Raw genomic sequence first — 26,756 nt, 5'->3', positions numbered from 1 at the left:
TGATGGTAGCTGCTGATGTGTAAGCAGAGCCAAGTAATTGTTTATGCCAAATATATTTCCATGAATGATTGTGGTTTGAATGTGCTAACCTGTCATCGGTGTTTAAGACCTCTTTTCTGTCAGGATTTGACAGAATCAGGATATGTCGATTCAAATTCAACAGTTGTTTGTCAAGGCATCACAAATTATTAGCAAACCACAATTTTAATCAAAACAATCATCAAAGTATACATTTTAAGTGGATGATGTAAAGATTAATAGGCTTTTATCAAGAACATTCACATGCATACATAGCAAAATAAGCATAGACTAAAACTTGCAATCAAAAGAAATTTCATTAATATATCAGATGAGTACATTTCATGAAATTTGTGGATTACATGCAAAAGAAATTACAAGATAGTCTTAGTCTAAGAAGAACATCAACATTCTTATTTGTAGAACTAAGGCTGTTGATGCTGATTAGTTCCTCCTGTTATTGACAAATAGCACAGCAAGATGGATGATCCATTATTGCTGATGAAGAGCTTCTCGCCGTGCTTCTTCCAAGCGATCGAGATGGAGATGATAATTCATCTCAAAGAACAGAAGATCTGTTTGAATCTCCTATGGAACCAAGTTCCACACTTCATCCGGAATGGCAGTGATGTGCCATTCCTGCTCCCAGTCATCACAACTGAACTCTACGTTGAAGTTCTCAAAGTTCATGAACATGTTGACAATAACCATTTTTGTGATAGGAGAAAATAGTGAGAAATGAGAGAGAGAAGATGGTTTTTGTTTGATAATAGGAGATGATATAACTGAACTGAAATGGTGGTTTAAATAATCAAAGGAATATCAAAGGACTAGGGGACTGATCAATTATTAAGTGTAGAGTTAACTTAATGATTTAACCAAAAGATGTCTTGTTAAGGCGCGTCTCCCTAGACTGATTCGTAATGATGACAATGATATATTTATTCATACATGCATAATTAACAAATAAATTCACTCAATGCATCATGCATATAATTAAATACATCAAATATTCCTGGATTAATATCTACATCAACAGTTAAGACATATCAGGATTTGATCAATATACATCAGGATTTGATCATATATAAATTGAAAAGAATTTATTTGTCCCAACTAACCATACCAAGTTCATTGACAAGCTTTATAAATGTTGCATCAAGGAATGGCTTTGTGAAGATATCAGCCAGCTGTTGATCAGTATGAATGAAATGAAGCTCAACTGTTCCTTCCATAACATGCTCTCTTATAAAATGATATCTGATGCTGATATGTTTAGTAAGAGAATGTTGCACCGGATTTCCTGTCATAGCAATAGCACTTTAATTATCACAATGAATAGGAATTTTTGAAAAAGATAATCCATAGTCCATGAGCTGATTTCTCATCCATAACAATTGAGCACTGTAACTCCCAGCTGCAATATATTCAACCTCAGAAGTCGAAGTAGAAATAGATTTCTAATTCTTGCTGAACCATGAGACTAATCTACCTCCCAAAAACTGACAGCTCCCTGATGTACTCTTCCTGTCTATCTTGCATCCAGCAAAATCAGCATTTGAATAATCACATAATGCAAAATAAGCTTCCCTTGCATACCAGAGACCAGGTGAAACAGTACCCTTGAGGTATCTGAAAATTCTCTTTACTGTAATTAGGTGTGGCTCCCTTGGATTTGCCTGAAATCTTGCACACAAACAAGTGGCAAACATAATGTATGGCCTACTAGCAGTTATGTATAAAAGAGAACTAATCATACCTATGTAGCTTGTGACATCAACTGTTATACCTTCACGAGGATCAAGTTTTGTAGCATTTTCCATAAGAGTACTTGCAGTTGCACTTTCTTGCACATTAAACCTCTTCAGTAGATTCCTTACATAGTTGGACTGATTAATGTAGATGTCATTATCAATTTATTTAATTTGCAAACCCAAGAAATAGCTCATCTCTCCCATCATGCTCATTTGATATCTTGATTGCATCAACTTTGAAAACTTATCACACAGTATTTGATTAGTTGATCCAAAAATGATATCATCCACATAAATTTGAACTAAAAGCAAATCTTTACCTTTATTCAGATAAAATAAGGTTTGATTTTTTGTACCTCTTTTGAATCCATTTTCAACTAGAAACTGAGCAAGGGTTTCATACCATACTCTAGGTGCTTGCTTCAGTCCATAGAGTGCTTTATCAAGTCTGTAAACATAGTCAGGATGTTTAGGAACCACAAATCCTGGTGGTTGTTCAACATAGACTTCCTCTTCAAGTTCTCCATTGAGAAATGCAGTCTTGACATCCATCTGGAAGACTTTAAACTTCTTGTGAGCAGCATATGCCAAGAAGATTCTGATTGCTTCCAGCCTAGCAACAGGAGCAAATGTTTCATCATAATCAATACCTTCCTATTGGGAATAACCTTTATCCACCAATATTGCCTTGTTTCTGATGATTGTTCCATCAGAATCAGTCTTATTTCTGAAGACCCACTTTGTGCCTACAATTGACCTGTTCTTAGGTCTAGGCACCAACTTCCACACTTTATTTCTTTCGAACTCATTCAATTCTTCTTGCATAGCCATGACCCAATCTGCATCCTTGAGTGCATATTCTACTTTCTTTGGTTCTTCTTTTGAAAGTAGGTTGTGATATAAGCATTCACTCTGAGTTGCACTCCTTGTCTTTACACCATCATCAGGATTTCCAGTGATCAGATCAGGAGTATGATCTTTAGTCCATTTTCTGGCACTGGGAAGTGTCCTTCTGGAGCTAGATGCTCCCCCTGAATTGTATGCCTCATCAAATACATTTGAGGCTCCCCCTGAATCTGTTGTGTTATCTCATGATAAAATATTGGGACTTGACTCATGTTCATCTGATGTTGAATTAACATTGGATTCTGAGAGATTAGATTGAGAAGAACCTTGAGATGATTCTTCAGTGTTAGTACCATCAGTTGACCCTTGTTTTTGCTCCCCCTCAACATGTGCAGGTTCATTAGTACACTGATTATCTTCAGCATCTGAAGGAGTATAAGGATTTGGATCATCAGGATTTGACAGTTCATTAGAGTTTGATCCAGATTCCAATAATGCATTTTTATTTGCAAAGATTAGATTTTCATGAGTGTCTTCTTTAAAACCAGGAATCTTCCTATTATCAAAAGATACATTTATGGAGACAACTACAGTATTTGTTCTCAGATTGAAAACTTTGTATGCTCTTGATGGTGAGTATCCAACAAAGATTCCTTCATCAGCTTTTGATTCAAACTTTCCCAGATGTTCAGAATGAGTTCTCAAAACAAAGCACTTACATCCAAATACATGAAGATGTTTGAGACTGGGCTTCTTTTCTTTCAGCATCTGATAAGGGGTAAAACCATGTCTGTTTATCAGAGTGACATTATGAGTATAACATGCTGTGTTTACTGCTTCAGCCTAGAAGTAAGTAGGTAGTTTTGCTTCTTCTAGCAGAGTTCTGCTAGCTTCAATCAAAGTTCTGTTCTTCCTCTCAACAACACCATTTTGTTGAGGTGTACCAGGAGCTGAGAATTGTTGTTGTATGCCTTTGTACTTGCAGAATTCCTCCATTTTTGAATTCTTGAACTCAGTGCCATTATCACTTCTAATAATTTTCACTTTATGAGTGGATCCCTTTTCAATTTGCCTAATATGATCCAAAAGAATTTCTGGAGTTTCATCCTTCTTGTGTAGAAAATAAACCCAAGTATATCTAGTGAAATCATCAACAATTATGAGTGTGTACCTTTTCTTGTTGATGGACATTATGTTCACCGGTCCAAAGAGGTCCAAGTGTAGCATGTGATATGGCTCGGAAATAGAGAATTTTGTTTTGCTTTTGAAAGATACTCTTTTTTGTTTGGACTTTTGGCTAGCATCACAAAGGCCATCAGATGAGTATAGCATATTTGGTAATCCTCTTACCAGCTCCTTCTTGACAAGTTCATTGATTGAATTGAAGTTGAGATGTGAGAGCTTCTTGTGCCAGTTCTAGCTCTCATCTACTGATGCCTTAGAGATAAGGCAAGTAGCTTCCTTTTCAATACTTTCATGTAGCCTTGCTTCATATATGTTACCATGTCTGTATCCTATCAAGATAATTTCTTTGACTTGTTATGAACAACTTCACAGTGTGAGTCATAAAATACCACATGATAACCTCTGTCAGTGATTTGACTGATGCTGAAAAGATTATGCTTCAGTCCTTCCACCAGAGCTACATTCTCTATTGCTACCTTTTCAATTATCAAGTTGCCATATCCCAGAGTGTGTCCTACATTTCCATCTCCATAAGATACATCTGGGCCAGCCTTCCTCTCAAATTATGACAGCAGGGATTTATTTCCATTCATATGTCCTGAACATCCACTATCCAAGACAAGTGTATTTTTCTTGTTACCCTGTAATTAGAAGAATAATTAATTAGAAGGATTTTTAAGGACCCATACTTGTTGGGCCCTCTTTTTGGACAACTTAAGCCTTTGTGTGTCAGGAGTACTTCTGACAGTTTTTCCTTTGTCAGGATTTGTCTTGTCAGAAGCAGATTTAGTAGAACCAAAAGAATTAAGCACACAAACAACTTTATTAAATTTAGGCAAAGGTTCATAATAGTTGTGATACAGCTTATGATAGGAACTACAAGTATAAATCGAATGCCAACTACTACCACAATGAAAACAAGGATTTTGTGGTTTATAAAATACTGATCTACCCCTAACATCAGACTCAAGAATAGCAGTTTTCATTTTCTTACTCCTCCTGTAATCAATAGCAAGATGATTAGTATTTCCACAGTTAAAACAAGTTTTTCTAGGAGCATTGGGAACAACCTTATAATTAGAATTGTTAGAAATACCTTGCTTACCATTCCTGTTTCTTTTAGGACTTTTTACTTGAGGTTTGTCAATAACTTCAGATAATTTCTTTTTTAATTGTCTTGTAGACAAAAGTCCTATATTCTTTTCTTTCTTAACAATTTTAATGGTTTCCTTGCTTTCCTTTCTTTGAGATTTATTACTTACTAATTTTTCTTGTGATCCTGATGTTAAACCCTTTTCAAAGATAGATTTAGGTTCATCAGCTACTGAAGAGATAAACTTAACAGGAGTCTTAAGGGAAATTTTATTTTCTGTGTCAACAACTTTAATTCCATCTTTATAGCCAAGGCATTCTTTCCAGTTTTTCTTTGAGATCATCTCATGAACCTTTTTGCCTGAATCAGTCCAGGCTTTAAGGGGTTTTCTCTCATTTTCTAAATCTTTTTCTAACATACTGTATCTAGCCTCAAGGATCTTTAATGTATGTGTAGCTCTCTCACATTCTTCTTCAAATCAATCTGATTTATTAAGTCAGACTCTAACTGTACATTCCTAGACTTTAAGATCTCAATTTCAGTTATAAGTCTATCATTTTCTAGAGTCTTATTCTTAAAATTACCATACAGAGATTTAAGAATAGATTTCAATTCAGATATATCTTCAATATCAAAAGAGAAGAAAGGAGTTAATACTTTAGACTCGGAGGAAGTAGGATCATCAAATCTGGCCATCAGTGCATAACATGTGTCTTCATTTTCAGAATCAGAGGAGTCCATCCAATTCTTGCTTGATATAATCAGGGCTTTGTTCTTCCCTTGTCATGCTTTGTCTTCATGCACTCTGTAGCAAAGTGACCAGGTTCATCACAGTTGTAGCACTTAATTTTTGTCCAGTCTACCTTTCCAACTTTAGAGTCTTTTCCATCTCTTCTTCCAGTTGACTTCCTTTCACCTCCAGTGAACTTCTTCCTGAAGCTTCTATTCTTCTTGGACTTCCTGAATTGCATCCTCTTGAAGCCCTTAACCAGTAATGCAGCCATCTGCATGACATCATAATCTGTCATGTTCTTATCAGTTTCAGAATCAGTATCATCATCAGAGTTTGATGACAGTATCTGATTCTGACAGATTGTAATTCTTCCTTACAACTTCAACATAACTTTCTTTTAAAGCTTTATCATTCACTTTCAAAGCAACTGATTTTACTTTGATGCCTTTCCACTCTTTCCTTTGCTGGACTTCCATGTCATGAGTTCTTAGCATGCCATAGACTTCATCCAGAGTAATTATTTCCAAATCATACTGATGTCGTATGATTGAAGTTTGAGTCTCCCATTCTTCATTCAAGGCTCTCAGAAACTTGGTGTTTGAATCATCTCGATCATACACCTTTCCCACCAAAGACTGATTGTTGAGCAGGGTCAGAAATCAGTCATAAATGTCAGTGAGACTTTCATCACGCTTGGCCTCAAAGTGTTCATATTCTTGAATCAGAACAACCATTCAATTTTTTTGATGGCCATGGTTCCTTGACATTGAGTTTCAAGAGCATCCCAGATTTCTTTGGCAGTCTTGTAGGCTATAACCCTGTTTGACATCACAGAATTAAGACTGTTATGCAAAATGTTTCTTACCTTTGCATCTTTCAGCACAACTACTTTCTCTTATGGTGTCCACTCACTCTTCTCCTTCAACTGATAATGTTCAGCAACAGTAGGAGTTGCAGGCACCAGTTTTGTTGGCATGTAGGGTCCATCATTAATTACGTCGAGATAATCTGGATCTGTAGCTTCCAGGTGCATGAACATCTTCACCTTCCATGTAGGATATTCAGTCTTTTTCAGAATGGGAATTTTAATACTTTCATACTTGTTCAGAGACATGTTTAGAACGCTTCTGATTGTAAGTTTATCAGTTCGCTCTGATACCAATTATTGCCCAGTAAAGATATAATTGTTCAAGGGGGGTTGGATACAATTGTATAAATGTTTTGAACAAGTAATAAAATATAACAACTTTTTATATTTCTGATAAAAACTGTTACAAAACTCTCTCAAGAAATACTGATGTTCTTGAGAGCTGCTAGGTCGTATGATGCTCGAGATCGATACACTATGTGATGACCTAAACTGTGTTTATATACTACACAACTACAACTAAACAATCTAAGATATGCATTATCAAAAGCTAACCGAAACTGATACATATCTTCAACTGAATGGATAAAGTCCTATAACTCAGACGTAAAAGATATCTACTCCACAATACAAGGAACAGAACAAATCTTCTAAGCTGACTGTCTCCAGATACTGATGACATCCAAATGCTGATGATGTGTCAAATCCTGACGACACATCAAATACTGATGACACCCGAATAGCCAGATCCCGAGCTTCTTCTGATAATTGAGAATCAATACATAACAAACCTCAATCATCAAACCACCTATAACCTCTAAGCCAAAGTTTCTATACAAATAAACTGCAAACACCTTCCTAAAAACACCAATCACCTCAAACCAAATATCTCTCAAGAAAACCACAAGCTTACCTTTAAACAAGCCTTCACTCAAAATTTACTACAAAATTGTTGGGAGGAAACCTAAGAAGGCTAAGGATGCTGAAAAAGTACAAGTTACTGAAAGGACCATCTGGAACTGTTTAAAGCAAAGTGACTTTCTACCTTTAAATTGGTGCATCTCAGATGAAGATTATTTTCTAGCTTAAGAAATAGTTAAAGTCTGGGTTGTATCTCTAAGGGAAGTCAGAATTTACTACGAAGATGGGTCCTTCACATTCCTTGGTTGTACTTTAATGGACTCTCTCTCTCCCACAGAAATCAAGAGAGTGATAAGCTTGCTAAAAGATAAGGATACTGCTACAAGAGCATGGAAATCAATTTTAAAGCTGAAAAATTCTCAAGATTTAAGATTGATTTACTAGACAGTGGTTATCCAAAGGAAGACAGACTCAAACTTATAAAAGCTCTAAGTGGGACACCTATTATAGAAGAACTTGAAATTCTTGATCACTTAAAGGATCTCATTAGAAAAGAAGCTAAAGCAAAAATAGTCTTTACCTGATGATTGTAACTATTTAAACTCTGTAAATCTCCTAATGTATAAAAGTTGTAATTATGTCAATTTTTATGTATTAATCTTAGTTTCCATCATAACTTGGGGTTAGTCTTGTTAACATACATGATTTTGTGTTAAGCAATCTTATCATAAATTGAGGGAGATTGTTGTGCATGACATGCCTGTAAAATAGCAAGTCTAAGTCAAACTGACAGCCCTAAGTAAGTTGTATTGTTATCTTAGTTTGCATTTTGTATTGTAACATTTAAAGTCTGTAAAAATGTCAAAGAGCAGACTAGAGTCTTTTTCTGTAAACAGTGTCAAGTCTAAGAATTCTATCTGGAAGAAGATCAAGAAGATCATGCCTCAGAAGAATTATGAAGAAGCTTGGAATTGAATAAATCTGTTTTGAGAAAAATATTCTAAGTCAAGATCTCTACAAGTCACAGATTTAGTGTTATAGAGAAGTCATTCGACAATTCCAGAATGACTTATAGAGAACTTAGGAAAGCTACAAGAGAACTCAGAGATATCGACAAGCCAAATTGAAGACATGAAGATTGGAGATATCGACAAGTCATTTCTTCACTAGAGAACTCAGAGTTATCGACAATTCAAAATTCACTAGAGAACTCTGAGTTATCGACAAGTCAAATTTCACTAGAGAACTCAGAGATATCGACAAGTCAAAATTCACTAGAGAACTCTGTGTTATCGACAAGTCAAATATCATTAGAGAACTTTGAGTTATCGACAAGTCAATAAGTCACTAGAGAACTCAGAGATATCGATAAGCCAAAGTGAATATATGAAGATGAGAGATCTCGACAAGCTAAATTCTCTTATAGAGAACTCAGAGACCTATACAAATCAAATCAACTATAGAGTAATGAAAGATCTCGATAAGCCAATATACTTATCGAGATGTCAAGTTCTCTATATGCCTAACTGCAGATCTCGAGATATAATCTCCAAGTACAAATTGCAGACCAGTTCAATATCCAAGATTAACAATCAACAAATAATCCAACCAGTTGGATTGACAAGTCTACAAAAATTAGCTTGAAGAGTGTGCAAGATCAAGAGTGAAGATTAACTGACAAAAAAAGATCAAAGTTAACACAATATGCAAAGATACGCTAAGCCAGAAATGGAAGTTATACTTTTCCTAAAATGGAATGATTAGTGACAGTTTACTAAAGTGAACAACATCTCTTGTTATACACTATGTAAACCAGTAGTTAACTATCATATAAAGTTAACACCGGTCCTTTGTTAGAAGTAACAATTTAGATAAGAAAAATCTTATATTCTCTCAAGGAAGAAACTAAGCTCTTTAACAACAAAGAGCCTAGAAATTTTATAGCAAAACATTCTTAATTTTAATATAAAATTAAGTGAATTTTGAAAGATTTGTGTTCACTGTTATTGCTTGTTTAATTTCAGTAATAACACATCTCACTGCAAGATTTAATTTACTTTGTTCACAATAATAAAAGATTCAAGAAAAGCATAAAAACACCAAAAATACATTCACCCCCTCTGTGTTTATTCATTACCTAACAGGGTTTTGCCTGGCCGAACTGGTAGAGGTTGTACACTTGTATGGCGTACCTCTTCTTTGGCGTCTTACTATCTCTATCCAACACACTGCCCCCGGAATTGTCTTCACTTTGCCCCTTATCTTGTCTCTTCGTTCAGGCTCCCCGACTTCCGTCTCTTCCTGATTGTCCTTCGGCCCCAGTCTATCTTTTAGATCTCGGACGAAATGATTGAGTTCTCCTTCTTTGATCATCCGTTCAATAATCTTCCTGAGGTGGTAGCATTCATCGGTATTATGCCCCCTGTCTATGTGGTGATCACAGTATTTGTCCAGATTTTTCTTGTGATTTGGCACCTTCATCTTAGCTGGACAAACAAACCCAGACTTTTCTTTGATCGTATGGAGAATCTTGGAGATCGGTGCATTCAAAGGGGTGAATACAACCGAATCTCTATCTCGACATCGTTCGGCCCCGCGATCGGTTTCTTTTTTCCTTCTTTCCTATTGTCCCTTCGGTCACCCCCGGATCTTGAGCTTTCATATCTTTATGTTCGCTTCGAATGGTCATCCCTTAGGGAATCCTTGTAATCCCCAATACTTTTCATCTTTCTCCGAATATTCCCTCTCCTTACATAGATATCATTGAGGAATTTGGGAGAAAAATCGTAAAGAGAGGAGATAAGCTTTTTACCTTAATAGGGGTCCAGCTCTGCCGTAAGGAAGCCCATCGCCTTGACCTTGTCCATATTGGTGACCATTCCAGCTTCCTCCTTGAACCGCTCCAGGTAATCCCCAAGTTTTTCGTTTGCCCTCTGTCTACAATGGACCAGGGCTTTGGTATCCTTCTCCTTTCGGCATAGGTGGGAGTAGTACTTCAAGAATTTCCTCTTCAACTGCTCATACGACCCGATGGACCTGGGTTTGAGGGACTTATACCACATCGAAGCTGACCCCTTCAGGTAAGTTTTGAATATCTTGCAGAGCATGATATCGTTATGGCTCATACCTATCACCATTAATTCATACTTTTCACAGTGGTCCTCTGGGTCGCCCTTCCCGTTGAACTCACCAATCTTCGGAAATTGCCTTTCCTCTCCCGGAAGAGGTCGATACTGCTCAATTTCTTCGGTTACGATTGGTTCTCGGTCGACCATCCTGTCTCTGAACATAGCCTTTTCCAGACGGGTTAGCCTGATTCGGGAACCGCTAAGTTCTTTATTCGGATCAAGGGATAAACGTTGCTTCGTTTGCTTTCTCCTGGGGTGCGAATCAGAGTCAGACTTATCTTCTTCTTCGTACCCCCTTCGTTCTTTCCTTGGATTGGTGGTTATCACTGGCTCATCGGTCTGCAATGCTTCGCGATGTGCCTTCTCATGCAGCTCAATCTCTTCCTTCTGGAGTTGCAAGGCCTTCGCATCGGCCTCCCTTCGTTTCGCCCCGGCCTCAGCCTCTTTTTCGGCCTGATCATTCTCTTTTGCCTTGCCCTTCTCCGCGGCTAATTTATCCACTCGGATCTTGAGAAGCAAAGCTTTCTTCTCGGGAGTTAACTTGATGACTCCGTCGGCGTCAATCAAGGAGGACGTCTGTCCCCCGTCTTGAGAAGTAAAACCAGGCGGTGGTGATTTTTCATGGATTGTGTTTATCATTTTCTTAGTTTCCCGTTACGATTCTAGTATTTCCCGCATACGGCGTACAATGTTACACCCGGATTCCTTCGATATGCAAGAACAATCTTCGTTTTGCCAAGAACGCCCTTTGGCCGTGACCTGAAAAGGAAGAGAATGTGAGGGATTGTCCCCTCGATTCATCTCCGGCGTGAGAACCAATAATCTGGATGTAAGGTGGGTTTAGTAATATAAGAAAGTAGAGAGAGTTTAGAGAGAGTATGTGTAAAAAGTTGTATGTTTCTTACTTTTTCTGAGGTATTTATACCCAAATATGGAATAAATGATTCGTCCGTTATGCTGGTAATGCGGAAGACCGTTGAGGCGATAAAAGGGGATACGTTTTGATTTTCCGTTACTTTCCAACGGTAGAGTAGAGTATCGGGGTTCAGCCTTTAGTAGCTGGATGGGCCTTCAGCCCAAAGGGTAAGAAGCTTAACAAGCATTCGTTCGTTGGGCCTAATTGGACTTATAGCTAATAACTACGATCGGAATTTGATGATGTTGATTGTCATCATTCATACTTTTGAAGAGTAGCGGCTGATATCATAAGTTCATTTCTAATATTTGATTTCCAGGATTAGTTTTAAATATTAATTTTTTGAGAATCATGTACCTGAGGATGAACTCAGGTGCTATACGAGATTATAACATTTTTTCATATAAATATAGGAGGGTAAATTTGTAATTTCAAAATGAGTTACTTGTATTTATAAAAATGCCATTAAATTTGTATGGGGAAGTTTATAATCTCACGGAGTATCTCATGCCCATTTTTCTCTATTTTTCTATATAATTCATCTTTAATTTGGATTTTTGATTTTATATTTCAGTTCATTATTGGATAATGATATTTTACACTATTCGATATTCAGTTACTGAATTACAATTCAGTTCAGTTATATTCTCAGCTCTAAAAAAACTATACTGATAAATAACAATAAATTAATCGGATTTCTGAAGTAAAAGTGTAAAACACCGAACAATTTTTAAAAAATAATAAAAAAGTAATCAAGAAATTTTAAAACTCCGAACTCATAAATAAATATGATTGAAGAAAAAAGTAAAGTGTATTAAAAATTGACGATGGTCGATTTGTGTGCAGATATGTAAATTGTATATAAAGAAAGTGCGCGCCGATCGGAGGCTGTTTGCTATATCTATCGAGAGAGAAAGGGAGGAAGAAAGAAATGAGAAACAACAATAACAATATGAGTGTTCCAGTGAGCGAAATATACTGGTCACTTGTTGCTAAAGCCGATAAAAAGTTCTCTAAAATTAGGGATTTGCCTTATTATGAACGCAACAGGTCCATTTCCTACCCCCCCCCCCCCACCTTAACATACATACATATATATATATATATATATCCCTACTGATTGTGTTGTATATATTCATTCAAGTTGTTTCGCTGATCTGTAGTTATCAACTGAGTTTTTATTTTGTTAATTAGAATGTATCTGCTTAATTTTGTTTTTAATTACTTACTGTAAGTGATTAGTGGCCTAATTGATATGATATATTGACTTACAATGTGCATAGAGTGAATTTTATTAAGTGAATTACTGATTTAGAACCTATATCTGTTTGTTCGGATTATATTCTTAAGTTTGTAGTGATTTTTCGCATATATTTAGTGGATTCCGGAGGTTTGTAGGCCAAGGTAGTTTTTAAGGCGAACTCGTTCCCGCTGCACAATTCGGAAATTTTAATAGTTAGTCCAGTTTATTTAGGGGGAATTAGTTTTAATTACTTTGAATTTTGTACGTTCTTTATTAATAAAAGGGAGAGAAAGGATTAGGTATTTAACACGAGTGAATTCACTTTGTTTTACTTTATGTACATGGAATGTGGATAAGATTATAAATGAGGTGACGGTTATATCTGTTATTAAGCTTTGAACTCATGGTCATGGGATGTTTCAGGTATGATACATATTTTTCTAAGGTGTTTAAGGCATACACACAGTTGTGGAAGTTTCAGCAAGAGAATCGGCCGAAGCTGGTGGAAGCAGGGCTTAAGAGATGGGAGGTTGGGGATATTGCATCAAGGATTGGGCAGTTATACTTTGGACAGTATATGAGGACAAGTGATCGTAGTTATTTGTCGGAGTCCTATATGTTCTATGAAGCAGTTTTGACTAGGGAATACTTTAGGGATGGATTTTCTCAGGATCTGAATCTTGCTATCAAACAATTGAGATTCCTTGCTAGGTTTTTGACAGTGTGTTTGGTGATGAGCAGACGAGAAATGGTTTTCCAGTTGGTTAATCAGCTGAAAATGTTACTTGATGAGTGCAAAAGGACCTTCCAGGTCATTTCAATGCAAACTCTTTTGCCAAAGAATATTTTGTGTTATCTTTTCTGGCTATATGTAGTCCTGATGTAACTGTGTCCCTTATTGCCAAGATGTTGTTTCCACCATAATCAGATTGCTTCATGGTCTCTAGATGGCGATTAGATTAAATAAATTTAATTATTAGATAAGTTTGTCAGTAGATTAAAGATGTGGAGGCACCTTGCATGGTTATGAGTGTCGTTTTATTTGAAATTGCTCCTTTTTTTTAAGTGCCAAAGGATGACTACATGCCTGTTGCGGTATTACAATGAGTCTGTCCTGTCCATAAGACCATCGTTTTTCTTATCACCTTGGACAGGTGACTTAAAGATCACCTTGGAGTAAAGTATTAAAATTGGAAATACTTTTTTGCACAACTTAATACTTATTTGGAGCGACCCATTGTTTTTCTTTCCTCTTTTTAAGTGCAGCATGGAGGTTATATAATTTATAGTATATTAGAAGTAAAGCACTCAATGATTTGACATAAACATGTGCATGAGACTATAAATCTGAATGAACAGATCGTCTGTGGTCTAATGCTTTACACATGAAAAGTTCCATTCACATATAGGTTGTAACTCCAGTTTAACTTTATGTATTTAAGTTATATCTGAGATATGACAAGACATTATTTGATAAGAATTTCATTTTGTCGATTATGGAATAACCTTTAGGTGATATCATTTCCAGGAAACTGACTTTAGAGAATGGAAGCTGGTTGTTCAGGAGATAGGTAGATTTTTGAAAGCTGACACCGGTTTTATGAATTCCAGACCTTTGAGATACAGTCTCGTACTAGATCTTCACCCCGATTATATACCACATGTTGCTGATGCCAAGAGAAAGCTCAAACTAAGAGAAGCGATTCTATGCAGCTACCATCCTAATGAGGTTGATACGTCCTATCATCTTGTTCTTTTTAGTTTTAAAAACATGTACTTCATCTATCTGCTTAAAAGAGTACTTTTTTAATATAAAGTGATTTTTCAAAATTCAGAAGAGTTTTTATGGTTGGTAGTACATTTCATGAAAAGTAAAGAAGCAGGACAATCCTATCCCATATTTAGATGTTGTATACAGCAGAATCATTCAATAGTATTAAGATACCCATAGATCTAATTGCCCTTACAGCATTTCATGGAAAATCTCAAAATATTTCCCCAACTTCCCTCATGTAAGTTTTGTATTGGCAAAGAGAATGTAAATGTTAAGTAAAATATTAATTTTGTTTTTATTAAGATACCTAGATCTAATTGCCCTTACATAAATTCGTTGAAAATCTCAAAATATTTCCCTATCTTCCCTCATGTAAGTTTTGTATTGGCAAAGAAAATGTAAATGTTAATTAAATATTAATTTCGTTTTTGACCTTGTATATTATCGTATGTGGTTTATATTTTGATCATACAGAAATGTATTTGAAAAGACGTTTTGTTTTCAAGTATGCACTTTTGAGTTCTAATTGGTAAAACAGATTTGTTATACTTTTTGCCAATGTTAACAGTGTGGTTAAAATGTAGATATATTGTAATATTAAGGGATTGTTAAATATTATAATTTTTAACCAAAGTTATTTAGTAATTTTTATAAGCTACTAATTGGAAGGCATGTGTGCGAGTTCGAATACTATGAGATGTCATGTTTAAAAGCGTATCATATCTCTCAGTTTTCAAAAATTATAAATTAAATTGAGTGGGCTGGATACATGTGATTGTAATGATAGAGACAATGCTATAATGGTGATATAGACCATGAAGTCAATACATTTCAAGATTATCCCAGTTACATGTTAATATTAAGGACACTGACAAATGTCATCAGGAGTTATGGATTGGATTTTTCGACTAATGACTAGGCAGTGTATATATTGACTTGTTCATGCTCAACCAAAAACTGTGCCTATAACGAAGTCTTAGGGTGTGTTTGGTATTGCTGTTGCAGACAGCAACAACAGCTTTTCGCTGAAAAGCAGTTAAAAACTGTTTGGTAAAATTTAAAAGCCGCTTTTGGCCTAAAAGCTGCTGTTAGAGAAAGTAAGTCCCCCATGCTTTTGCGGGAAGCGTTGCGGGAAGCAGATGCTAATTTCACCATCAAATCTTATCAAAAGCATCATTATTTTTAATTTTTTGCATCAACACATATACGTATCAAAAAAATTACCAAACAGTCATCTGATTTTTACAACAGCACTTTTTTCGGCAACACTTTTTCTAACAGCACAACAATTTTTAACAGTAATCCTAATGTTTTTAGTTATCAAATAGATTAACAAGAAATACTAAATTTATGTAGTTTCCCCCATCCAAAATTGACTTGAGAAACCATAAGGTTACAATACTTGTATCGAGTGAGATTAATTAAAATTCGCATCGGCCTTGAAGTTTAATAAATAAGAAGCCACTTGGTTCTAAAACCCATAATGGGTCTCTGTTTTAGAATTAATGGTTTAAAACAAAGGGTGTCTGTTTATTATTCTCATCCGCTTTATGGGAAATTTTCCTAGAACTTGATATTTATATAGCAGGATGGCAATTGGCACATGTATTAATGGATTTCAAATTGCTTTTTACTTTTATATCTGTTTATTCACTTAGTTTCTTGATCAGATCAAATTTTCGGAGCTCACGCTTGATACTTTCAGAATGCTTCAATGTCTGGAGTGGGAATCCAGTGGCTCGTTTTACCAGTCAACTGGAGCTGCATCTGGCATTGTTCAAAAGGGAGCCTCTGGCCCTAGTCGCATAAACTACACACAGGATATAGCTGATCCTACTTTGCCTATTAACCCACGCAAAGCCATGCTTTATCGTCCATCTGCTACACATTTTATAGCAGTGAGTATATTTTGTTGAACCGGAAGTTTTCAGAAGAAAGGCTTGTTGAATTGGGGTGTAGTCATAATCTATGATTTATATCCCAGTTCCATTATTTCTTGAATTGCAGCTTATTTAGGTTGTAGAAATTAAATTTGCCTTGGTTTCATGGGCCCTGAGACCACCATCATAGGAATTCCAGCAGATATAATGTTATTAACAACTTGTCTCTGCTTTTCATTACAGGTGCTGGCAACGTTATGTGAGGAGCTGCCTCCTGATGGAGTTCTTCTAGTTTATATATCTGCTTTAGGTGCTGCAGCTTTTCCTCATGTCTTTGTAAAAGTTCCTACTACTTGCATATATATTAAGGTAACTCGGATTGATTTAAATTGCTTTAGGAAGTATTGGACATACAGATAATGCTGAAAAAAGTATCTTGAACTTGGAGTGTAGTTCGATGCAGCCTGAAGCTACTAGTACTCCTACTGGCAGCTTGCACATTGGTGCTCGAGGTGATGTAGGTACACATTTATATCTCATAACTTAATAATATAATCAATTATGTTGTAGTTGAGTTTGAGCATGGAGGAGGTCATATATATGTATTTTCTCACCAGGTTTGAATTGTATATATCCTTGTGACTTCATTCCATTTACAAGAAGGCCGCTATTTTTGATAATTGATAGCAGTATGAGCGAATTATTCAAGGCAAGCCTTCTCTACTGATTTTTTTCCGAGTAAATATTAGAAATATATACAGTAGAACTCCTGAATAAACGAATACCCGATAAATAACCCCAATAGATTAATATTTATTCTCATTCTAAACATGATAGAGACAATGTAGTTTTAACCTCTATAAATGAATAATTTCAGCAAATGAATAAAATTCAGGGGTCCCGAGGGTTGTCAATATCATATATTAGGTTTAACTATATATAGATGTAATTTCAACGTCACTCAATTTTTTCTGGTCATGCACTTATTTATATATTCGTTATAATTTCTTAATGTACGGAGTATATGCAATGAGGTGAATAGTAAGTTATTTTGGGGTTAGGGAGTACAATTCTTGAAATAATTGATAAGCTATATATCATGATATGCAAATGTCTATCCCCAAAGTTTAAATATTATTAAACTGAGAGATGAAATTGATTTCTGTGATCTATGTTATTTGGTCATCGAGTTCACCAAGATTTGAGCCTAAACTTATAGAAAAATTAAATAGATGTTATGAAGAAAATTATAACACTATGGACAAACTTTTAATATGAAGTAGTTGTGATCCGTGACAGGTTCTGATTTAATAATGGTGTAGGACTGGATAAGAAAAGGTATGGATTAAGAGCAAACATGTAATGATCATATAATGAAACTAATAACTAACTAGAATTAATATAAATTTAACTAATACACTAAGTTTAATTAATAAATTTGTTACTCCTTTATCCTCATCACTGGTACGCGAAAATTTTGCTAAAATTGAATTTTCAATCGCTATAAATATGCAACAGGCTATAACTGGAGCAGAAAAAGGAGAGTGTATTGCGATGCTTCTGTCTCCAACCTCTTCGTCTCCTACACCTGGATTAGATTCTATTTCTCAGCCAAGTGGGAGCATATTTACCAGTTTCCTCACAGCTCCTTTGCAGGCTTTCCTTCTGTTGATTGGATTTTCAGGCCCTGATGTTGAAATGGTATATAAAATTTTAACCGCTTCCTTCTCTCTTGTATTTAGTTGTTATATATGCACACGTGTGCACACACACATTCTTAGACACTAAACAGGGAAAATTTTATAGGATTTGTACAACAAAGCTGACAAGCTGTTGTCCTCCTTATTGGATCATTGGGGGTCATTGTTGATAAGTTCAGATGGTCTTGATCTTGTTTGGGTGCAAGTATTGAGTGATCCATTCCTAAGACGCCTGCTATTACGGTATCTTATTTATTATTATTATTATTTGTTACCTTTATCCTATATAAGGTTCATTATGTAGAATCATTTATACCCACTTCATAGTAAATTGGAATCTGTAGCAAGCAAGCTAACTCAGCAATAGAAACGAAGTAACAATCTAAGGTGCAGACAAGTAAAAAACAGAGAAATGGAAATAACTTGAAATAATTGATAAAACAAAACCTAGTTACAGGACAGAAAGACAAATTGAGATAATAAGAAAATACATTATTCATTCCACACCCCTTTCTCTCTCTTCTCTGGCCTTAAGTAATAAAAGTACTCCCCTACTCAACTGGGCCTAATGGGCTGTTACTTTAATTGGGCCTTCATAACCATATAAGTCCACTGGATAAATATTAAGTTAAAGATAACGGAGGTAACTATTATTAGTTACTCTGTTACATTGCCTCCTCCATAAAATGATCCTTGACCTCAAGGATCAAAATCCGGATACTGTTGCTGAATTTGCAAAGCATTTTCCCAAGTTGCATCCTCCGGAATTGAATTTGACCATTGAACTAGCCGCTGGATAACGGCAACATTCCCTTGTTTCACCGTTTTCCTGTCCAGGACCTTCACTGGATAGGCAAGCATTTGACCTTCCTGGCCTACCTGTGGCAGCTCACTAGTGACAGTTATATTATTTCCCACCTTCCTTTTAAGTAAGCTCACATGGAACACTGGATGTATCATGCTGCCAGCAGGTAATTGAAGTTTGTAAGCCACCTGACCTATGCGATAGAATCTAGTACGGACCAAAGTATCTGTGTGCCATCTTCAAGTGCGTTCTTGTAGCAACTGACAATTGTTTATAAGGCTGGAGCCTTAAGAAAACCAAGTCCCCCACCTGAAACTCCACCTCCCTTCGCTTAGTATCAGCGTACTGTTTATATTTATGTTGGGCTTTGTAAATAGCTTCCTGCAAAACCTTATTCATGGCTTCTCGCTGGACTTGAAATTCTGCTACGACATCCACAGGTGACCTGTGGTCAGATGGTATGCAAATTTGTCGAGGACAAACCCCATAGAGAGCTTCGTAAGGGCTGCGATGTATGGCTGAGTGATATGTGGTATTGTACCACCACTGTGCTAATGGCAGCCATTTGTACCAGTTCTTGGGCCTCGAACCTACCATTGCCCTCAAGTAATGCTCTAAACAGCGATTTAAACGCTCCGTTTGACCGTCAGTCTGCGGGTGGTATGCAGAACTCATACGTAAATTGGCGCCCATGCTGTTAAACAATTCTTTCCAGAACACACTTGTAAAAATCTTGTCACGATCAGAAACTATGGATTTGGGCATTCCGTGCAGCTTGAAAATGTTATCCAAAAACAACTGGGCTACCTGAGCAGCTGTAAAAGGATGGGCAAGTGCTAAAAAATGGCCTACCTTGGTGAATCGATCGATCACAACCATAATGCAATCTTTGTTATGGGATTTGGGTAGGCCTTCCACAAAGTCAATTGAAATGTCCTCCAAATTTGTGTTGGAACAGGTAATGGTTGAAGTAAGCCCCCTGGAAATTGATGTCCCGTTTTAACACGTTGACAAGTGTCACACTCCTGGACGTACAAAGTTACGTCATGTTTCATAGCTGGCCAGAAGAAGAATTGTTTGACCCTCCTCAGTGTTGCTTCCTGACCTGAATGCCCACCCATTACGCCATCATGTAACTCTTGCAGCACTTTAAGGCGCATACTCCCCGTGTTACCCACATATATATTGCCTTGATATTTTAACAGCCCTTTTGCATACTGCCACTCATCCCCTTTTTCTTCACCTGTAGACAACTTATTGATAACCCCTTGAGCAAAGAGATCATTGTCATAACTAGCCATCACCTCATGTAGCCAATTAAGTTGAACCGTAGACACATAATTAAGTTGAGCTTCATTGTTTAGGCCAGGTAACCTGGACAGGGCATCCGCTACTTTGTTTTCCTGCCCTTTTTTATACACAATCTCATAGTCCATTCCAAGTAATTTGGCTAACCATTTTTGTTGTAACATGGTTGATAATCGCTGCTCTAGTAGATATTTAAGGCTCTGATGGTCCGTCTTGACAATGAAGTGGTGACCCTGCAAATAGTGATGCCATTTCGTGGTAGCCATTACCAAAGCGAGTAGCTCTTTTTCATACGTCGAGTATGATTGGTGCTTAGGAGATAGAGCCTTGCTGAGAAAGGCAATTGGACGTCCTTGTTGCATAAGAACAACCCCTAAACCCACATCACTAGCATCAGTCTCGACTGTGAAGGGTAGTGTATAGTCAGGTAACGTCAAAACTGGTGTGGTGGTCATGGCCAACTTCAGGTTTTTAAATGCTAAATCTGCCTCAGAATCCCAACAGTAAGCCCCCTTCTTTAATAACCTGGTGAGTGGTTGACTGAGTAACCCATAATTCTTCACGAATTTACAGTAATACCCTGTTAAACCGAGAAAACCGCGAAGTTGCTTGACATTTTTAGGGATCGGCCACTCTTGCATAGCTTTAATCTTCGAAGGGTCCGTAGACACACCAGCACTAGATATGATATGGCCCAAATATTCAAGTTTTTGTTGCCCAAAGGTACACTTGCTCCGTTTAGCGTAGAGCTGATGCTCTCACATTCGTTCCAGGACCTTTTGTAAATGCAGCACATGGTCTTCCAAACTGCGACTATACACAAGTATGTCATCGAAAAAAACCAGCACAGTCTTTCTCAATTCTTCTTGAAATACTGAGTTCATTAAGCCCTGAAAGGTAGCAGGTGCGTTAGTCAGCCCGAAGGGCATGACCTTGAATTCGTACAAGCCCTGATGCTTACGAAATGTCTTGAATATGTCTTTATCAGCCACCCTGATTTGGTGGTAACCAGAACGCAAATCCAACTTCGTAAACCAGCAGGCTCCATTTAACTCATCAAGTAACTCATCAATGATGGGTATTGGGTATTTATTCTTTATTGTAGCATCATTTAAGTGCCTGTAATCCACGCACATACGCCACGTTCCGTCTTTCTTTTTCACCAAAATCACAGGAGATGCGAACGGGCTGGTGCTTTCTTGAATTATACCTGATTGTAACATTTCTTTGACTTGTTTTTCAATTTCCGTTTTCTGTACACAAGGAACCTTATAGCTTCGTTGGTTGATGGGTTGTGTACCTTCAAGCAGGGGAATGTGATGATCCTGGTTTCTCAAGGGAGGCAAACCCTTGGGTTCGGTGAATACGTCCTTGTAACTATCAATTACTTGCTGTAATTCAGGAGCCGCGAAAGAATTATTAGCTTCAGCTTGTGTGTCGGACATACCATTCATAAGGCAAATGTAACCTTGAGGGGTAGAGGTTTTACTCTTAAACAACTTTTGGAGTTTTTTACCACTTATTGACTGGATGCCTCCAGTAGGTAAATTCCCTTGAAGTTCAATCCTTCGCCCCTCCTTCTCAATAATGATTCGATACTTCTTAAAGTCAAACGTAACAGGGTTAACCTGTTTTAACCAGTCTACACCAAGGATGATGTCAGAACCTCCTAAGGGGTACAATTGTAGGTCAGTAGCAAATGTATGCCCTTGAATGGAATAGGGCAAGGCCTTACAAGCCGTATTAATCAGTTTAGTATTACCATCAGCAACTGTAACTGACAAGGGTGGAATAATCTCAGCTGTAAGCCTTAATTGCTTGACTAGTGACTGGTCTATGAAGCTGTGCGTCGACCCGCTATCAATCAAAATATTTACCAGCTTGTTTTTCACCTTTCCGTACATACGTATAGTGCTCAAAGATTGGTTTCCCACCAGAGCATTAAGGGATATCTCACCAGGTACACACTCCTCATTCAACAATTCCTCCATCTCATTGAGTACTTTGTCCACTTCGTGTGAATCTGCCTGAAATACATCCTCCGTTTCACCAATCATCATGTAGAGCTTTGTTTTACAGTCTTTCCCTGGGTGATACAGCTCGTCACAATGAAAACACGGGCCCTTGGCCCTCCTGTCAAGCAGTTCCTTAGGACTAAGTGTAGATCTGGCCTTTTTGGTCTCTCCTAGGAGTGGCGTTTTGACCGAAATTGGGATCGTAGGCATACCCTGCTTATAATCTGTAGTACCAGCCAAAATAGTTTTAGCAAACCCAGTCTTGGTAGTGTGGCTTCCAGGTGATTTACTTGTCTTACTTTCCTCCTGTTTGGCTAACAACACTGCATCATACAAGCTCTGAGGCTTAAACATTTTAACTGACCCCTTGATGTGGTCCTTCAACCCAGTAATGAAGCTAGATACGAAGTATTCTTCGTTAAACCCCTTATTCTTTGACAAGACAAGAGCCCGTAACTCCTCAAATTAATCCTCATAATCAGCAACCGTTCCTACTTGCTTCAGTTTATTAAATTGGTCTTGCACGTACATAGTCTCCACATCCTCAAACCTAGATATCACATCTGTCTGAAAACTTCGCCAATTATTTAGTATGCGGCCCACTTGGTAGTATCGAAACCAAACACTCGCATTCCCTTCGAAATACAGCCCAGCCAATTTAATTTTTCTCTGATCTTCCATAGGAATGAACTCGAAATACTGCTCTGCCTTTAACACCCAACTCTTAGGATCAGTTCTGCTGAATTTTGGGAACTCAATTTTTGGAACAGGGTTGAAATTTTGGGTTTGTGTGTTAGGGCTCGGAGGTGGATTATGACTGGGGTGGGTATAAGGTGGTGTGTGGTTAGAGTAAGTGTATTGATTCTGGGGAGGAATGTTTAGTTGATAGTTATATCCACTCCCATTGTTGCCAACAGAATTAGTAGTGTGGGAATACGCAAATTGGGGGTAAACAGTGGTAGCCGTAGAATTTTGAAACTGGGGAGAGTAATATTGTTGGTTACTCTGCTGAGAAGTGGGGAATGGAAGGGTGTAAGTAGTAAAGTGATGAGGCACAGAAGGTGGTTGTGTGTGTGTGGCATTAAACATAGCAGAAGTAGGCATACTAGTAGTGTGAGTCATAGATTTAGAGTATGAGTTCGTTTGGATACCTGGTTGTTTCTCCGGTGGGGTTTCATGGTGAATTGTAGAACTACCTTCTTCGCCTCCAGATACATCTTCATCAATTTGAATCACTACGGAACCCTCATCTTTCTTTGACTTTTGTAACCCCATCAACAACTGCTTCAATTCCGCAATACTTCCCTCAATTCCTTCAAATTTATTATTAAACTCATCCCTTGTTTTTGTCAAACCAATATTAATCTCCTCGAGTTTCGCATCATGTACTCCCAACCTTTCATCAATCGTTTTCAATCTTGTACCCTCCGCCATTTCTAGGGTTTTGACGGCGGCTATAAGGTCTGAGGGTCGACTGCTCTGATACCACTTGTAGCAAGCAAGCTAACTCAGCAATAGAAACGAAGTAACAATCTAAGGTGTAGACAAGTAAAAAACAGAGAAATGGAAATAACTTGAATTAATTGATAAAACAAAACCTAGTTACAGGACAGAAAGACAAACTGAGATAATAAGAAAATACATAATTCATTATTCATTCCACACCCCTTTCTCTCTCTTCTCTGGCCTTAAGTAATAAAAGTACTTCCCTACTCAACTGGGCCTAATGGGCTGTTACTTTAATTGGGCCTTCATAACCATACAAGTCCACTGAAATACTGATAAATATTAAGTTAAAGATAACTGAGGTAACTATTATTAGTTACTCTGTTACAGAATCTTAATGTGGAAAGATATTAAAAGAATATACGCCCCATGAGGGAGACGCAAGTTAAAAAGCATTGTCCACTCTTTTAACATCTAGTACTTGGGCATTAAGAGGAGTAATTATGCGATAACAATAGTAAGCAGTTCACCGCTAAGCTCCAGTTCTAGTTAGGGACATAACCAGGAGAATATTCTGTACGTGAAATCTATAGAACCTATTCTGAAGACAGCAGGAATTAAAGGTTTTAGGGGACCAAACTGTAAACATCGTACCTTATGAAGTGTATATATATATATATATATATGCATGCATGTATGTATGTATGTATGTATGTATGTATGTATGCATGTCTGTATATGTATGTATGCATGTATGTATGTATGTATGTATGCGTGTATGTATGCGTGTATGTATGTATGTATGTATGTATGCATGCATGCATGTATGTATGTATGTATGTATGTATGCATGCATGCATGTATGTATGTATGTATGTAAAGTGAAGGTTGATGAGGTTTGGAGTGTAGTGGGACCTCATTCTATAGAAATTAGAAAGTGTAAAGAAAAATGCTGGTTTGGGTTGGAGGGAATGAAGCTAAGAGGAATTGAAACAAATTTTTTTAACTGGTTTGTTGGTTATTATTTGTAATTTTCACGCCATCCATTTCTTTCCTACCAATTCCAGGAAGAGTTCAAACCGAGATAATTTTTTAAGAGAGTATACATTTTGTAATTAAGAAAGTGAACAGTCAACACCATGTAAAGTGAAGGTTGATGAGGTTTGGAGTGTAGTGGGACCTCATTCTATAGAAATTAGAAAGTGTAAAGAAAAATGCTGGTTTGGGTTGGAGGGAATGAAGCTAAGAGGAATTGAAACAAATTTTTTTAACTGGTTTGTTGGTTATTATTTGTAATTTTCACGCCATCCATTTCTTTCCTACCAATTCCAGGAAGAGTTCAAACCGAGATAATTTTTTAAGAGAGTATACATTTTGTAATTAAGAAAGTGAACAGTCAACACCTCAGACAGGATAGTGAAGAACATGAAGTAGATTCTTGTAGATTTATATTCCCAAATTGGGGTGTGGTTCTTTCATAATTGAGGTGCTAACTTAACTAATAGTAAGGTGAGGGAATCTGCATATTCTGGACTCCTCTTTTTGAAGTGCTAATTAAGATTAATAATAAGAGGGAGCATGCATCTGAGCTTGTATGTATTCAATTAAAGATTATAAATATGCAATGCAACTTTTATACAAGTTTGTTAAATGTTAGCTAACTATTCTTCAGTTCTTATGTAGATGATGGATGATAAATCAGAATTTGATAAATTTGTGATTAATCTTATAATCTTGCAGGTTTATATTTTGCCAGACAGTCTTGACATTGCACGGTCCTACTTTTAACAAGAAGGAATATCTTCCTCAATGTCTGCCTTGCCTCCCGAAGGCTGTTTCCCCAGCGGCTGCAGCATCTCAAACAGCACTGCTCGAAATAGCGAGTATCTTTGGCGCCTCCAATAGATTTATCTTCTCCGAAGCGATCTCGAATTATGGAGATGCACAAATAATGACTGATAAGCTAATATCAACTTAAGGATGATGCTACGAAAATCTCAGAACATGTAAATTGTATGAGAATCTATCTTCCATGTCCCTGTTTTTTAGCTCTCAAGTTACTTTTGCATGTGACGTCACTCCTGGTTTTGTTTTGTAACATGTCTTGTAATTACTAGTGGCCTTCTAAGAATCATATGCTTTATGTTTGGTACAAACTTAGAACACTTGATCTGTCCAAGTTTATAGCTTGTTGCCCGGTGATATTAGATAAAGTAACTTTGCAGCCGCTCATCTTCTCATGTTTATCTTGCCATTTCTTCATTCCATGAAGCATTAGATTTTTTTCAACTGCATAATGAGTAACAGCTTAGGTCTAAATAGCAAAATGTCCCAAATCTTCTTTGGAAAGTGGTGCTGCATATATTTAAATTAGATCAAAATGTGGGAAGATTAGTTCTCCCTCTATCTTTACAGGTAGGAGTATAATTATTTATAATAGCATGTTCAATGCATTGTGAGAGCATATGCACTCTACTTCCGTTTTAGTTGATTGAGGGGCGCACTTGCGTTTTGGTTGATTGAGGGGCTTTATTAATGGGCTGATGGAGAGAGAGTGATGCAGCCATTCTTTTTCAAAGCGACGGAGCAGCAATTCATTAATAGAAACTTTAATAATCAAATGGAGTATTATTTATGGGATTATTAAATAATTTAGATGAAGTTAAATATATAATATTTAATCTATATTAATAAGTAAGATAGCTAATATTATATAAGTATTTATTTAGTGAATAGTAATTAATGAATTGATGTATTTACATGGGTGTATAAAAATATTAGAAAAAAGTTGATTTTGTATGAATAGTAACCATCGCCATTGGTTCAATTGATAAATCGATAAATTGATAAATTGAGACTCTTGATGGGTGCATATGCTCTTACAAGCGATGCCATATTTTTTATTACTTCATTGTATAAATTTGAACACGTTACTAGAATGACACAAGTGTAAAATGGTAAAATTTCATATCTGAAACACTAAAACAAGTATAAATGTTATCATTAATTGAAACATCGGTAAAACTTCTACAAAGTACTTTTGAAAGTAATTTAAATGTAGCACTAATTAGAGTGCTAAATTTTCCGCAATATGTTTATTTTTTAAATACTGAAGAACATAATGCTAGATGTAGAGTATTCCAATTATTAATTAATCTAAAAGAATTTCCTTAAAATATAACA

General features: G+C 36.7%; 1 protein-coding gene across 2 annotated transcripts; it reads left to right on the top strand.

Moving 5' to 3' along the window:
- Positions 1 to 12,213: 12,213 nt before the first annotated feature.
- On the top strand, positions 12,214 to 25,813 carry LOC141724269 (uncharacterized). 2 transcript variants are annotated; one of them, XM_074526340.1, is made up of 10 exons: positions 12,216 to 12,452; positions 13,069 to 13,456; positions 14,174 to 14,374; positions 16,090 to 16,317; positions 16,543 to 16,609; positions 16,698 to 16,820; positions 16,917 to 17,008; positions 17,818 to 18,000; positions 18,106 to 18,242; positions 25,314 to 25,813. In XM_074526340.1, exons 1-10 carry the CDS (start codon positions 12,334 to 12,336, stop codon positions 25,549 to 25,551), a joined length of 1,776 nt encoding a protein of 591 aa, XP_074382441.1. In that variant the 5' UTR covers positions 12,216 to 12,333; the 3' UTR covers positions 25,552 to 25,813. The 2 variants fall into 2 exon arrangements, with proteins under 2 accessions (XP_074382442.1, XP_074382441.1); XM_074526341.1 differs by lacking the exon at positions 18,106 to 18,242 and having other exon boundaries at positions 12,214 to 12,452; positions 25,314 to 25,608.
- Positions 25,814 to 26,756: the final 943 nt, after the last annotated feature.

This window comes from Apium graveolens, chromosome 5 (genome assembly GCF_009905375.1).
Source record: "Apium graveolens cultivar Ventura chromosome 5, ASM990537v1, whole genome shotgun sequence".
Lineage (NCBI taxonomy): Eukaryota > Viridiplantae > Streptophyta > Magnoliopsida > Apiales > Apiaceae > Apium > Apium graveolens.
Note: the sequence above shows the minus strand (reverse complement) of the source record. Positions and strands in the feature narration are given on the sequence as shown.